Source organism: Osmerus mordax, chromosome 3 (assembly GCF_038355195.1).
Source record: "Osmerus mordax isolate fOsmMor3 chromosome 3, fOsmMor3.pri, whole genome shotgun sequence".
In the NCBI taxonomy this organism is placed as follows: Eukaryota; Metazoa; Chordata; class Actinopteri; order Osmeriformes; family Osmeridae; genus Osmerus; species Osmerus mordax.
Window position 1 is genome coordinate 12,012,629 of NC_090052.1, and position 16,210 is coordinate 12,028,838.

At 40.1% G+C, this 16,210-nt stretch overlaps 1 protein-coding gene and 1 long non-coding RNA gene across 3 annotated transcripts in view; one reads left to right on the top strand and one right to left on the bottom strand.

Moving 5' to 3' along the window:
• Positions 1-14,448, bottom strand: part of crlf3 (cytokine receptor-like factor 3) — a 32,944-nt gene extending 18,496 nt beyond the window's left edge. The window contains exons 1-4 of one of the 2 annotated variants that reach the window (XM_067233046.1): positions 14,388-14,448; positions 4,920-5,044; positions 3,334-3,541; positions 2,204-2,291 (exon numbers count right to left, since the gene is read on the bottom strand). In XM_067233046.1, the coding sequence (XP_067089147.1) occupies positions 2,204-2,291; positions 3,334-3,541; positions 4,920-5,036 (413 nt within the window). In that variant the 5' untranslated portion in view covers positions 5,037-5,044; positions 14,388-14,448. Of the gene's footprint in view, positions 1-2,203; positions 2,292-3,333; positions 3,542-4,919; positions 5,048-14,387 lie in introns of both variants that reach the window. The other variant, XM_067233047.1, reaches the window with a different exon arrangement.
• Positions 14,449-15,064: 616 nt separating this feature from the next.
• Positions 15,065-15,656, top strand: LOC136940759 (uncharacterized). The gene is made up of 2 exons (XR_010876400.1): positions 15,065-15,271; positions 15,347-15,656. It is a non-coding gene; the product is annotated as an uncharacterized lncRNA (long non-coding RNA).
• Positions 15,657-16,210: the final 554 nt, after the last annotated feature.

Consider the following 16,210-nt stretch of genomic DNA (forward strand, 5'->3'; position numbering starts at 1 on the left):
GTGTCTGCTTAGAATGTTGTGTTTTGTTGCGTGGTAATTGTCATTGTTGTGCTGGATTACCATTGTAATCAGGAGATAAATGACGTATGTTTCATAAGAAAAGATGGATTACTACAACGTTTGTGCATACGCAGTAAATAGCTTCTTTCAGCTAATAATCTGCAGTGTCACTTGGTGAGGGCCCCCGTTTTCGCCAAGTGATGCAAGATCAGCGGTGTTTGAGGGGCCCCTAAACATTTAAATATAATAGTAAATCATAGTAAATTTATATTTATTAAGTTTACTTCTTGAAGTACTTAAATTAATTGAAAGTGCACTTGAAAGTATTGCAAAGTATACTTTGAGGTACTTTAGGAAGTATACTTCATGAACTGAAAGTGCACTACACAGGCTCCTTTACAGTATTCAAAAGTAAACCTCAAATACACTATAAGTGTACTTTAAAGTGTACTAAATTACCTAAAAGGTGGGCCAATTCAGTTTACTTAGTACAAAAATAGTATATAAATAAGTACACTGCTAGTATACTTTAAGTACCATGATAATAGTATACTTTTTATACTAAGTATACTTAAATAAACTTGAAGTATATTTCTTTTTTGTAAGGGGGGCAGAAAGATATTTTCACTTCATAATATTTCTTACAATAGTCATCTCTCTAATAATGACAGAAATCTGTGTGTGTGTGCAAATTAGAATGTATTTAGTTGCCCATGCTCAACTGTAGAACCGGACACTCTGCAGTGTTAATATTTTGCAGGTGTCCTGTAGTAGGCTACCGCGATTGAACTAATGCAAAAGGCAGTCCCAATGAAATCAAACTAAGCGTAGTAAGGAAAACGGGGACTTTCTGTTTCGTCATTTAGAAGCGAATTCGCCTTTACAACCGATAATCAGCTGCTTTTTTGCGGAAATGCGGCCCCTCTCTGCCTGCCCGGTCCGGCTGCCCGGTCCGGCTGCCCGGTCCGGCTGCCCGGTCCGGCTGCCCGGTCCGGCTGCCCGGTCCGGCTGCCCGGTCCGGCTGCCCGGTCCGGCTGCCCGGTCGGCCCTGTGTATATACTTTCAGTAACAGTGAATCTTGTACTAATCTTGTTTACTGATGTCGAAACTGCATAAGTAGTCTACCACGATTTAACTAATGCAATTAACAAAGGCATACAATAAGCTAAATGAAATGTATTATTGAGCTTTAAGTAGCCTATCAGAATGGAATGCTTGGAATGTTGGATAAAAGGAACCATTGAGACCAAATGCATTGATTCACTACGCGATCGATCATTAGGGGGGATGAGATTGCATCTTTCAAACAGCCTGGAAGATGCAATCACGGGTTACCAGCTCAAAAAACAAAAAAAAGAGATCCTGTGCTCAATGCAGTAGCCTATCCAAGATTAGACTATTTATTCTATTTAGTCCGTAGATGTAAAGAGAACAAAACTTAGGCTATTCTAAATTATCTGTCAGGCTAGTTGTAGTAGATAGGCCGCTTACTTGATTTATCAAATGCAAATTTTGTTTTACATGCGCTACTGCCCTTACGTAACCCGTCATCTCCAATTGAAACTGGAGTCCCAATGTTACAGTAATACAACTGCCTACATAAAACCAAAATACACATTCTCAACCAGTTTGATATTATTTCGGACATATTACCCATTGTATCTTGTCATTCCGAAAGTTATTCAATTGAATAGGCTAACATCAACAGGCTAAAATCAAGTAAGCCCTATAGCCTAGAATTTCCAATCAATTATACGTCGCTCTCATTTTTGCAATACTTGGACTGTGTTCTGACAATAAATGAAAAACATTAGGCCTACATTTTTGCCAGTATAACTGGATCTAATTAGATAGGGTGACCAGACGTCATCATTAAGGTCGGACCGGCACTAATGATTGGACGGCATTCAGAACAAATGCAATGATTAGACAGGCTACTTGTCTGTCTGTCTGTCTGTCTGTCTACCGGCAGTAGTCAGGCAGCGCATTTATGTGTTTGGGGAGAGTGGCTTTGAAGGGAGGGGTGGGATATTTTTGAATCATTTCAAACTCAAGTTAAATTGTTAAGATTCGAAAAAAAAGTTGCCTATCCTGCCTTTAAATTAAGTCACTAAATGTATGCAATTTATCCTAGTAACAAACTAGATTTAAAATCCCCCCCCCCAGTCTTTCTCTCTCCACCCCCCATACCCCTCTCCGTTACCTGTCTAGTTGGATCTGTAGAGCTTTCTTGGTGAAGCTTCCAAGCTTGTCTTCCTTCTCAGCCAGCCCACAGCGGATAGCTACCTCGCCTGGAGATTAGACCACATCATATTAAATTGAGAGAGAAAAGGAATGAGAGAAAAAAAAGAGATTCTCCCCTGCACCGAATTACAATCTAATCAAATGTAAATAAATTACTTGGCATAAGAGATTGTTATCACCCTTATGTTTGATAAGAGTTGATAAGAGTGTGATAAGATAAAACAAAATTCATAAAGTCAGGGTCAAGCATGACAACAATAAAACACAGTACAGATCAACTAACAAATGGTCTCACACAAATACACACTACAAAGCATGTGTGAAAATGTCAGTGACAACCATGGTGTCATTCACCGGGAAAATGATTATCAACAGAACAACCAATCAGAATTCTAAAATGCATTGTGGGGTTGGACATTGATGAAGAAAGTGTTTTGTCCGTCTCTTCATAAACGGAGTGACTAAGTTCAGTTGAGTTCTGGATTTTAATACGTATTTATCAATCTGCAGATTGGGAGATAAAACCAGACCTCTGACAATAAATGACAACACAACACCAGGCTTAGGTCTCAATCATGTCTCTCTCCGTTGGGAAAGCCGGAGGACCATCTTTTATAGGGCACAAAAATGTAAACATAGATAGTGACAGTCAGGCAGGAATGATGTTACAACAGAGAAAGAGATTCACTGCTCCCAACACATGACAACTCTCAGACTAGAGAGTTCATAGTTGGAGCTCTCCTTGTAGTCATGACAAGGGACGTTTAGCCAGTACTTTCTCCTGACCCCGAATATCTATTAACCTGACACAGACACAATATACTCTTATTAATAGCAAGCTTACATGAGAACGTACTAACTAGTATCCAATGACTAGTTCTATTGATTAGTGAATAATGTAAGGACACAGGAAATCCCAATTTCTTCCACAATGTCTAGAGGAGATCTTATTTAGTTTAGATTAATCCACAATAAACCTTCTGTTCACAGTCAGGTAAATGGATAATGATCGAGAGCCAACGCTAGAAATGTGTAACATTACATCCACTTTTTCACACCCCAGTGTGCACGTGCCACACTCACACCCACCCTCGCGGAGCAGCTCGTCAGCAGCGCCAACTCCCTGCTCAATCAGCTTCTGGCAGTCGTCCAGCGGCTGCACACTGTCATGCTCGATGGCGTCCACCTCAGCAAGGAGGGAGGCCAGGCGCTCGGCAAGCAGGCGTGCCGCTGCCATTTGCAGCTCGGAGAAGTGGCGCTTCAGGGCCTCGCGGGCTTGGCTGGAGCTACCCCGCACCTGGGGGGAAGGAGGGGGGATATTTCCATTTAAACTTATAATTTATGCTTGTTGGTGCATAAACACATTTGGACTATCATAGACCTCTTGATGTGGTGGTAATTTTTCCTGTTGAAACAAATTATTAGCATTAATTGAGCAGGGATGTCTTTTTTTCGGGTTGTTTAAGTACATTAACAATATTTTGGAATCGTCAATCTTTTTTAATCATCCTTAAAAAAAGTTTAAGAAACAATGGACAGTCCTCGTCTTGTCTGCGTTATTGTAGTTTAGTCTGGATTTTGGTTCTAACATCCATGTACAGCCTACACTTACTAAATAAAAATCTTAACAATCACTTATTGCAGGAAAAAGCTATTTAATATTTTTTGTGCCATGTTTTCCAGTGTATGTCACATTCTGTGGGGGAGGACTGAGAAGGTACACTTCTGCTTGAGAAATAAGTGTGTGTGTGTGTGTGTGTGTAACTGGCACCCATAGAGACAGGAAGTTCAGTGGTTTGCTGCAGTCTTCGGGTCTCAGTTCCTCATAATAGACCAACCAAACTCACCTCTATGCCACTGACACACATACAAGCAGAATCGCTTTATAAAATAGAATTACTTGTTTTTTGTCATATATCACAGAACCCCTGAGAGAAATTGACAGTCTCTTATTAATAAAGCGTGAGACGGGTGAGAAAGAGAGAGGGTGGGGGAGAGCGAGAAGCTGACAGATGTAGAACAGGAAACGGAAGGAGGAACAGCAACTGATAAACAGAGCATAGATCAGGAGGGAAAAACATTCAGGCACTTTAAAGACAAAAGACACCGTGTTTGTGTGTCCAGTTTAGTCCAGATAAGAATCATCAATATTTTGAGCTGACAAAGAATAGCCTTGCAAAACATTAAAACAGTCTGACACAATGCATTATGTGATTGTAAAAAGTGAGGATGACTTTTGTGTGTGATCTAGCTGACTAGCTTCCACGGTTCATCTCCGATTACGGTCCTCTAGTGACTCACACCCGAGGGAGTAAGGGATTATGGGAAAAGGCCAAACATTAGGCATAAACAGCTGGGAAAGAAGAGAGCCAAAGAGGAGAGGACTCGGCTACATGCAATTGTTCTAGTTTACACGTAGTTGTACACCAGGTTTGTTTGAATATTGGAAACAGACTATTCTTTCCTTTCATCCTCTCTATCTATCCGTCTCTGGTTTGGAATCACATAAGAGGAAAAACAGCATTGTTTACGGTCTGCTGGAGGGGGGTAAGGGCAGACATGGACAGCCAGGGAGCCAGAGAGGAAATGACAATACCGAAGTTGTCTCCAATGCATGTGTCTGTGCGGTCTACATTAATATGCAGATCTGTATAGCAGCAGATGGGCCTCAGTACCTGTTTGCGTGCCTGGCTGAGCCCATGCAGGCGTTGCTGGAGCTCACTTCTGTAGTTCTGGGCCGCCTCAATGCTTTCCTTTGCCTCCTGCAGCAACACTTCAGCTTCAATAGACATCCTCCTGCCTACTGACACACACACAGCCTGCTTTATGTTTCGTTTTCGGTTGACGAATCACATTTCTCTCACACAGCCCTCTTTGTGATTCTCCATCCTGCTCTCACAGTCATATTGAGCAAATATGTACACAAAACATATTCCATGTTCCACACAGTGAAAAATGAAATCACTTAAATCCTGAATTATTTCGATTTTCTACATGCATATTGTCAGAAAAGTTAAAGATGTAAGTCTTTATCCTGTATAAGAATGATACTGTGTTTAGCTTTGTGTGCAAGGAATGGCTACCCCTGAATTAACTCTCGGCTTATGTAGACATACCGGGCCCTTATCTTGACCTGGGGGAACGGTGAGCATTTGTTACAGACGAAGGCTGAAAGAATGTTTGGGGGGTTGAGCTTTTACGACACCAGAACCAGAGATTCAACTAGGGTTGATGATGCAAACACGCACGCACACATACCAGGTCTATGCAAGAGAGCCAATGAAAGAAGAGCCATGGGACATTTGCATGCCTTTGTTTTAACCAATGACTGTAAAGAGCAGTTCTGTTTCAATAGGTAGCTAGCACAACATGCTAGCGGACAAACTTTCTATTGCGATAAGATTTTGTTTCTTGCCGGCAAGAAAATAAAATAACAAAATAAAATATAACTGCAAGCAGCAATGGCGTATTCCTCCAAACATTGCAAACCACTGAAAAATGTATATTCTTTACAAATTGTCACTGTAAAATTCCATGCTGCAGACTTACCAATGGGATACCAAATCTGAAATGCAATACCATCAAGATCCACAAGGGCTTTTATTTCAAGCCAAGGAGTGAAGGGAGGGGGCTTGGTGAGCCTACCCATTCCAGAAAGCCTTGTATCTTTGTGTATCAGGGCGTGGCCTCTAGCGTCACTTATGGGTGATATTGGGCCATTTGTGGTGTGGTAGTTACTCTTGGCCTATACTATCAATGTTTCAGGATTTTTAGAACTTTTTACCATTGCATACAAAATCGGAAATGCAATACCATCAAGATCCACATGGGCCTTTGCTAAAGACCAAGCAATGAGTGGGGCTTGGTCAGCCCACAATTGCCTGAAATGTTGTGTATGCGTCTCGCCAAGCTTGCGCGTGTGTCAGGGAAAGGCTGAGTGTGTGAGAATGTGGAGCGCGCGCGCTGAGGAGCATGGGAGACGTTTCATTGGAAATTTCCTTAACAATTAGCCAAGCATGCATTTTTCAAATATTCACCTAAATTCAACTTTTCATCTTACAGTCAACTTTTTCTGAGATTTGTGTACTAAACATTCTCAAGAGTCTTCATGAACTTGTGATTGAATCAGAGTTTTTTGACTGTTGTATGTGTAAAGCATTATTTTAGCGTTAGAAATAAATTAGATGTCCTTTATTTCAATCATTTTTGAAGATATTAATTTGCCGTCTCACATGGGAACATGACGTAGTGTCTTTCACGTGACACACCAAGTTTGGTGTTGATATTTCAAAGATTTGCTGAGATTTGATCCAACTTCCTGTTTGGTTGCTTTGTTGACAATTTTGATTGGCTGTACCGGACAAACGGTTTTGAAATTCAAAAATCTGTTGAAGATTTCAGTGAGGGTTGATCTGACGATGATACCTGGCAATTCTGGGGAAGATTGGACAAAAATTGTAGGAGAAGTAGCGAAAAAACGTGTTTCCTAAATGTTTATTGTACAAAAAAATCCAATATGGCGGCTGTTATATGTTATTGAGGCTTTTTTGTTCATCATGAGAAATAAGGCATATCTGATGAATTTCAGAATTTTGGGACAAATGGGATGCGAATGGCATCACTTTGTAAATGGACAATTGGGGCTTGGCCGTAGCGCCACCTATGGATAATGGTGCGTCATTTGTGGTGTGGTAGTTACTCCTGGCCTATACTATCAATGTTTCAGGATTTTGAGAACTTTTTCTAAAATGCGTTACCATCAAGATCCACAAGGGCCTTCACTTCAAGCCAAGGAATGAGTGGGGGCTTGGTCAGCCCACAATTGCCTGAAATGTTGTGTATGCGTCTCGCCAAGCCCGCGCGTGTGTCAAGGGAAAGGCTGAGTGTGTGAGAATGTGGAGCACGCGCGCGCTGAAGAGCAGGGGAGACATTTCATTGGAAATTCCGTTAGCAATTAGCCAAGCATGCATGTTTCAAATATTCACCACAAATCGACTTTTCATGTTACAGTCAACTTTCTCAGATTTGTGTACTAAACATTCTCAAGAGTCTTCATATGAACTTGTGATTGAATCAAAGTATCAGTTTTTGACCGGTGGATGTGTAAAGCATTATTTTAGCGTTAGCGATAAATTCGATTTGCTTTATATCAACCATTTTTGGAAATATGAAATAGCCTTTGCACATGGTAACATATTGTAGTGTCTTCCTTGTCACATACCAAGGTACATGTTGATATGTCAAAGATTTGCTGAGATTTGACCCAAGTTCCTGTTTGGTTACTTTTTTGCTGATTTAGAAAATCAAAACGCCATGGGATAACTTTTGGGAGGCTTGGTCTGAAGATGATCTCTGGTCATTTTGAAGAAGATATGACAAAAATTGTAGGAGGAGTAGGCTTTCAAAGGTTTTTGATAAAACCGGAAATGGCGGAAAATCTATACAACCGAAAATTGACGTCAAAGGGTGCGTTGAACTTGTCTTGATCCAGGGAATCCAATGGTAACTCATGTTTGAAAATCGGTCATACAGTTCAAACGTTGCGTGTGTAAACACAATTCCAACTTTGACCCATTGGTGGCGCTAGAGTGGTCTAATGGGATACATGAAACTTGGTGTAGGTATAGAAGGAACTGTCCTTAATGAGTGTGCCGAATTTAACAAAAAGTTATCCAAGGGTTCTAGGGGCTGCCATTGACTCCCATGGAACTAGAATAATAATAATAATAAAACTAACAATAACAATAGGTTTCCTCCTTACGGAGGAATCCTAATAATAATAAAACTAACAATAACAATAGGTTTCCTCCTTACGGAGGAATCCTACTAGAACTAACAATAACAATAGGTTTCCTCCTTACGGAGGAAACTTTGTGAATTGGACCAGGGGACTGTCCCCAATGAGTGTGCCAAATTTCACAACTTTCGACCAAGCGCTTCTAGGGCCTGCCATAGACACCCAGTCTTAAGAAGAAGAATAATAATAAATATAGCTGCAAGCAGCAATGGAGGGGCCAAGCAGTCCAGAGCAGGACATGGCCTCCATAGCACTTGTGCAACAATTAAGTCACAACAACCTGTTGCACTCGTGCAACACACCAAGTTTGGTTGAAATATATGTTTGCGTTCAAGAGTACTGAGAGTTCAAAGTTATTTTTCTGGTATAACACTGCAGGCCTCCTCTGCTCCTCATGGGAACGATGAAACCCAAGTTTGGTGACAATCGCGTAAATGGTTGCTGAGATATGCTCTTGCGCCTCGTTTGGCGGCTTCGCCACCGCTTTTGATCGTCTCTACCGAACAAACGTTTTTGAAAATTGAAAATTCATCTGATTGCTTTTGTGAAACTGGGTCTAAAGATCATCTTTGCCAAATTTGGTAAACATTGGACAAAAATTGGGGCGTGCAAAAGGTTTTTACACTTTTCCATAAAATCCAAAATGGCGGCCACGTCAATTCAAAGTTTATGAAAAGTTATTAATAGTCAGGCTTGATATCTCACAAGACATCAACAGACAAAGAAATTACTTTATTAAGGTAAAAACTTCAACAGTTATTAGCCAAAACACGTTTATGCTTCCGGCCACGCCCCCTTTCAGTCACATGACACAATTCTTGGAGGACATCCTTAGAATAAAGTTCCGAGTAGGCGTACCAACTTTGGTGTCACTGCCTCAAAGAACTGCTGAGATATGGTTTCACTTCCTGTTTGGCGGCTTTTCTGCAGAATTTGATTGGCTGTACCGGAAAAACGGTTGTGAGGATCAAAATTATTTTCGATAACTTTTGTGAGGCTTGGTCTGAAGATCATATCTGGTCATTTTGAAGAAGATATGACAAAATTCCTAGGAGGAGTAGGCTTTCAAAGGTTTTTGATAAAACCGGAAATAGCGGAAAATCTATAAACCGGAAATTGACGCCATGGTGTGCATTGAACTCGTCTTGATCCAGGGAATCCAATGGTACCTCATTTTTGAAAATGGGTCATACGGTTCAAAAGTTGCGTGTGTAAACACAACTCCAACTTTGACCCATTGGTGGCGCTAGCGTGCCATGGGACGTGAAACTTTGTGAATTGGACCAGGGGACTGTCCCCAATGAGTGTGCCAAATTTCACAACTTTCGACCAAGCGCTTCTAGGGCCTGCCATAGACACCCAGTCTTAAGAAGTATAATAATAATAATAATACTAACAATAACAATAGGTGCCTCGCAGCTTCGCTGCTTGGCCCCTAATAATACTAACAATAACAATAGGAGCCTCGCAGCTTCGCTGCTTGGCCCCTAATAAAACTAACAATAACAATAGGTTTCCTCCTTACGGAGGAATCCTAATAAAACTAACAATAACAATAGGTTTCCTCCTTACGGAGGAATCCTAACTATTGTACTTTCTTTGAATCCGATGACTGTGCATTACTTGATAAAGAAATTATCCTAACACATATCTCAAGGAGTGTGCACACACACATACGAAGGGCATAACTATGTTTTCAAATGGTGGTGGGACAGCTTCTTTTAGTTCTTTATTTTTTATAACCTAGGATTACCATTAAATATAATATTCTTAAATACAGCTGCAAGCATCAATGGAGGATTTCTCCTTAAAAATGGCAAAATGTTGTAAAATTGACATAATAGATAGTTACACTGGGATTAACCAGAAGACTTGAAACTGTAATTTCTGTAATAACTAGAGAGGATACAATTTCTGGGGAAATTGTAGGGTGTGCTTGCTTGCGTCGGTTACACAGGGGTCTGTATATTTTATATAAAAATGCATCGGGCCTACTTATTATTTATAAAGATTACATAGATTTAAAAGCATCTTTTTTTTGCTGCTCATTTACAACTCAAAATACGAGTGAAGTGTCGAATGAAATATGATGTCTTCTCATTTCCCCTGCAAGAGGCAGCTGACAGGCTGAATCAAAACGAATACATTTGGCAGACCGGTGTAAAAATTGACCTAATCTCTATGACTTAAACGTCCTTTAAAGTTGTCCCTTCTCGTGATATTTTCAGGCATTTAGCCTACTCATATTGCATTCATTCATTAATAAAGAACCCCCTTTGAAGATTATTCTACGACTTTACCGGCAGAAGATAGAATCGCGATTCAAACAGTACCATCTGCTAACTGAAAATATGCCCCCAAAAACGTAAATAAGCTTGACATTTATTTAGTGGAAAATCGCTCATTCATAAAAAGCTCACTGGTAGCGATCATTGTCAGTAACAACGCAAAATGCGATATAGCCGTGTGGAGAAGCTGCCCCGGTAAATTCTACTACTACAGTACAGTACTAGACTACTGCTGTGTTAGTCTTGGTAGCGATTGCGTTGGTTGAATTGGATTTAACGTTCCGTTGTACGGTTTAGGCTGAAATTAATTATTTTCATGAACAGATTGACAAAGTTTAGGCTGTAGCAATGAAGTTCAGGTTAGTAGTCAGATTGTTTCAACTATTGAAAGACTTTTGAGTAAGGGGAGTGCCGAACATGTTCTGTCACCATTTGACTTGAACAGCTGAGGAGTTTTTGTTAGCTACTCACACTAGTGTCTCGGGTAGGCTACAGCGTTGCAGTGAGCTACACTGGTTTGAAACCACAGGTAATGGTAATTTCACCAACAAATCGTTTACTAATGTCAGAATAAATCATATAACGAAAATGTATATGTGAGGAATGTTTATTTTAACGATTGAAAACAGATAACGCTACATCATAGACCACTGTAGTATGTGTTGCCCGGGCAACACAGGCTAATGTCATGATGCTAATACTTCAGTGAAATAGTAGACTACTGTTTCCGAAAGTAGATGTACTTCCTTAATAATATCAGCTTATATTGTACATTACACATCACAATTGTGTGTCATATCACAAAGTAAAATGAGTAAATAGTTATCACCCTGGCCTCTTTTCTTGTGGCGTTTCTGCAGCTGCCTTGCAGTAAAGCTATAGTTAGCCTAGCTATCCCCCAAGTTAACAGATGCTAAACGAATGTTCTGGCAAAGGTAGTCACGCGTGTTTTCGTGACGTTAGTGACGCAGTGACGTTAGTAACGTCAGTGACTGTGGCTAGCAAATTAGCCACCGTTAGCTTCACTTTTCGCCACAAAAACTTAACTTACGCTTAAACCATGCAACGGAACGTAAATTCCAATAGAAGCAACTCAATCGCTACCAAGACGAAACTTTTGACACCTACGTTGTCTATGTAGGCCAAATATTGACTGAGTTTTAGGGGGGCAAAAAAAAAAAAAAAAAAAAATAATAATATATATATATGTGAGAGAACAAAGGTTGTGCTCTCGCCGAAGGCTTGAGCACACCCAATAATTAAAAAAAAATGCACCACCCATCGCACATCAGCACTGCGTCTCATCCTACTAAGCCATTCGCAGACTTAGACATTTGATTGTTCAGTTTTTGTATCAGAAAATAAGACGTTTCTTCAATGGCAAGCATTATCAGATTTGGTTAAAGTTCAAACAGCTGTAATTTAGTCCTATTTGAATATGGGACATAAAATGGGACAACTGGATGACTGGGTTGCTGCTGTAAAGAATAGCTTACTCATAGTGCTTTAAAAAAGTTGTTTGGCGTGCCATAACTTGTCATGGAAGGGAATTTCAAATCATGCCTAGCATTAGTAGCGATTTGTCCTGGCTTAGGTTACTGAAATGAATTTGTGCAACAGGCAAGGGATCCACCTGAATAATCAATATACTTCATTAAAGCTAACTCGGTTGTGAATCTGACACCACCATGCATAGACTCCAAGTAGCTAGCTACTGTGGTAAACCTGTCTTGTTTTGCAGTGGTTTACACAGTCTCGCTAAACAGATGATCGGAGTGTTGTTATGGGCTCAAATAATATCTAATTGCTATGTTTTACAACTGGAGGATTGACCGGAAGACTAGAAACCGTTCTGTCCAAAAAAAATTATAATTGCCTTTGACTGGTTTTGAACCTACAACCCTACGTTTACCAGCACAACATCTCATCCAATTGAGACATTCCCAGATCTGGACTTTGCCATGTTCAGTAACTGGATAATAGGGAGTCAGGTGGCTGAGCGGTTAGGGAATCGGGCTGGTAATCACAAGGTTGTGTCCTTGGGCAAGGCACTTCACCCTACTTGCTTCGGGGGGAATGTCCCTGTACTTACTGTAAGTCGCTCTGGATAACAGCGTCTGCTAAATGACTAAATGTAAATGTAATTTACCTCACGCGGGCCGTAAATTGCCCAGGTCTGTACAAGGGCTGGGCGATATATATAAAAAATGGATATCTCGATATTGTCAAAATGTTTGCATTTAAATAATAAAAAACTTGATTTTCTTTTGCCTGCATGCACCCAGTGGGATCATCCTAAATGTGTTCCTTTCAGCCTGCAAAAGGAAAAAAAAACATGGTCCACCCCACAAAAAATGGACAGTTGACAATTTACACAAACATGTTTACAGTGTAGCTGGTTTAACAAAACACAGATGAGCAACTAAAAAAAATACCCATCTGAAACATAATCTAACATATTTAAATACTCAGAAACTTAATCAAACCACCTAAGACACCAAAAATATGGCGCTTTAATAAAACACCTGTTACAGCTGTCATCTTCACAAAATATCCCTATTTTGAAAAAGAGAAATTGTACAATTGCGTTTCTCTCTGTAATCCCATATTTTATCCACCCAAGAGAATATAATCCATTTAAGGTTTCAAAAATGTCATTGAGAAAGGGACTGATTAAATCAACCTTTCCTGTGCTTCAAGCAGCAGTCAGATCTGATCAATTCCATTCTTGTCAATTAGAAATATCATGTGTTAGTTAGCAGACATACAGCTATGCATCTATCTGTATTTTAGAACAGTTGAATACAATTAGGGGAGGTTTGCAGCTAGCAGTATCTTATTACACAAGCATATGATATAGGGCATGGTGGTTGGCTGTAGTTTAGCATAGAGGCATATGACATAAGGCAGGGTAGCTAGCTGTAGTTTAGCATAGAGGCATATGACATAGGGCAAGCTGGCTTTCAGGGTGCACTGACCTAGATTCACAAGGCAACAATCGCTCTGGATAAGAGTGTCTGCTAAATGACTAAATGTAAACAACAGGCCTCCTGCCAAAGCGTTCTTTTAACTGTAAATACACATATGTTAACATGTGTCTGTGAAAATATATATAGAGAGAGTGAGAGAGAGAGTACGAGTGAGAGAGTGTGTTTGTGTTTGAATGTCCCACTTTCCAGACCAGACCCATGCTTGTCTCACACACAAAGAACTGTGATTTTAATAATCCTAGAGCAACCCAAGATTCAACCCAGAGAGGGAGGGTTATCCAGTTCAGAGAGAAGAGCAGAGGGGGTGAGGAGGGATGTCTATTGTTGAGATGCTGTCACTGAAACCAATCCATAGTTTTCTGTAAAACAACAGCTCTTTGCAACACTAATGGAATTCCCATTTCTTTCATTGATTACAGCCTATAGGCTTTATAATTATTTCATAATATGTTAAGATTGTTTATGATATAATTTAAATATTATGTACGCCTAGTAACTTAATTATATTTAAAGTACTAATGTAAATATAAAAGTATATATTGTCCTGTGTTTGGTATTTAACCTATGAAAAAACGATCGACAGACCAGTCACATAAAAATTCGGCCACATACAAAAACAGCCTTACTGGCCTAATTGACACTTCAAACCAACCCTAATGTTACGACAAAAACTTTTCAGCTACTTGAGACCACACTACTATCATCACTTAAGTGACAAGACCACAGCAACAGCTTTTCGCAACATGACATGTCCATGCTCGCTCTAAAATGTATTCCGTAATCCACAACATCTGATCAGGTAACCACCCTACATCAATTCTTATTGTTTTAACATATTTCTGCCCATTCAGATAGTCCTTTGACCACATATATCCTGAGAAATTGTGGATAGTTAATTATTCTATTGCAAAGGTTGGGCGACTTGCTCTTTGTAGTGAGACAATGGCCCACAACTAAAAACATGCGTGACAAAAACGGACTAAGAAAAAATAAGTTCCTTAAAGAATAAATTAAGAAAAGGGTTGTTGGTTCGTGGGTAAGTAATGGGGTACACAGAAATAATCTTACCTAGTTCAGGGCTCTTTTGCAGTCATGTCTCAAACTTCTGACTCATTTCCCGTCGTCTGTTGTGTTGAACTTTTTGCAAGACCCAAATACAACATTGCCTCTCCGCCTGCATCCAATCGAGATAAGAAGCCTTTTGAAGGTTAGTGATAGACTGCATGTGCAGCCAATTGAATTCCGCTATGCCAAGATCCTACTCTTTATGCGTCCGCCTTCTTTTAAGATAAATATTCTTCAAGTTGCTATTTTTATGCAGATTCCGTGTCTCTTATTTGCCAGATCAAATGATTATGGGCTATATGCATCAAGCGATAAGCACATCAAGGATTGCAACCTTATGGCAAGCCGTATTAACATTTAATCAATGCATTTTTTATATCAACAATTCGAATTATTTATATCTAAAAGCAATTCTTGAAATCAACAATTCGAATTCTTGATATCAAAAATGCAATTCACCTTTCAAGTAAGCCACGCCCACCTTAGTTAACCGTTGTTTAGTCCGTCATGCGTTTCTTCGTTGTATTGTATGGAAGGCCAACTGTATGGAACGCCAACTGTGCCAAAATGTCTGAATTCTCGTTCGTGTACAGACGTCACATTTTAACGTGTACAGCCGTTTTTAACGTCTGTACAGAAGAACAACTTGTGCGGTTTATCCTGTATCTCACTCCAGTCCAGTAGGTGGCGATGATGCACCTATACCTTGTTTGCTAACCGCCATTAAAAAAAACAAAGAAGAAGACGAACACGTTGTGTGTGATTTCGAATTCTGGTGGAAGCAAATAGCAGAACATGAGACCACAAACTTTCTGCCCAGACTTTTGCAGAATGTACCGACTTTTGTCTTCAGATGACCAGGATTCTATACAGACTGTTCTAACCAGGTAAACTATCAATTAGCAACGTTTTATATTGTAAATTATGGCAACTTATATTTTATTTTATTGTATATTTTATAGGGATGGGAAAACGATGCCTTGTGAAGCTTTGGTGGTTTCTTCCGGATTGTGCCGAACCAAAGAGCCGAACTATTGGCGCATTGAAATTGGAGAGCACAGTGACATCTAGTGGTCAGCTAAAATCATAGCAGCCATCTCAACTGAATGAGATGTACCAGTAGTTTCTGACGGTACTTCGCCTGTTAATTATTCAATGTCTTCATTTTTGTAAGGCTACGTGGTGGTCTAATATTCGTGTTCATTCATTAAAACCATACATGTGTATTTGAGAACTGTGTAATTTTCATACAATAAATATGTTTTACTGTGATGTTCAACTAGTCTACACCACACTTTGTAATGTTCAGCAAACAGTAAGGCGGTAGAATGCTTAAGTGTATGGAAGTATTAAATGACCGCTGATACAGAGTAGTAGCCTACACGACCACTCTGCTTATATAGCTGTCTCTTTCCTTACATTTGTGATATGTATTGTGAATCAGGGGAATACTTGTGGGGACAGTGGGGATGTGCTTCTGCAATATGAAAAGGCAGTGTACCATAACGGGGTTCGGGGGAATGTGTTTGTGCAACAGTCTGATTTGAGAACATTTATAAGTTCTTATTCAGGAACAGGATTTGTTCGACTGTACTGGGTTTCAGGCGGCTTCTCCTCTGGCTCACAATTTCTCCAGCCTTGGAGAAGATCCTCTCACAAGGCACTGAGGATGCTGGTGTGCACAGAAACTGCATGGCCACTTTAAATAACTGAGGGTAAAGGGCCTTGCGTGTGACCCAGTAGTCCAGAGGGTCCTCCGTCCTGGCCACATTTGGGGGATAACATATCAAAATGTTCCCATACTCTTGATCGCTTTCTTCCTCCGG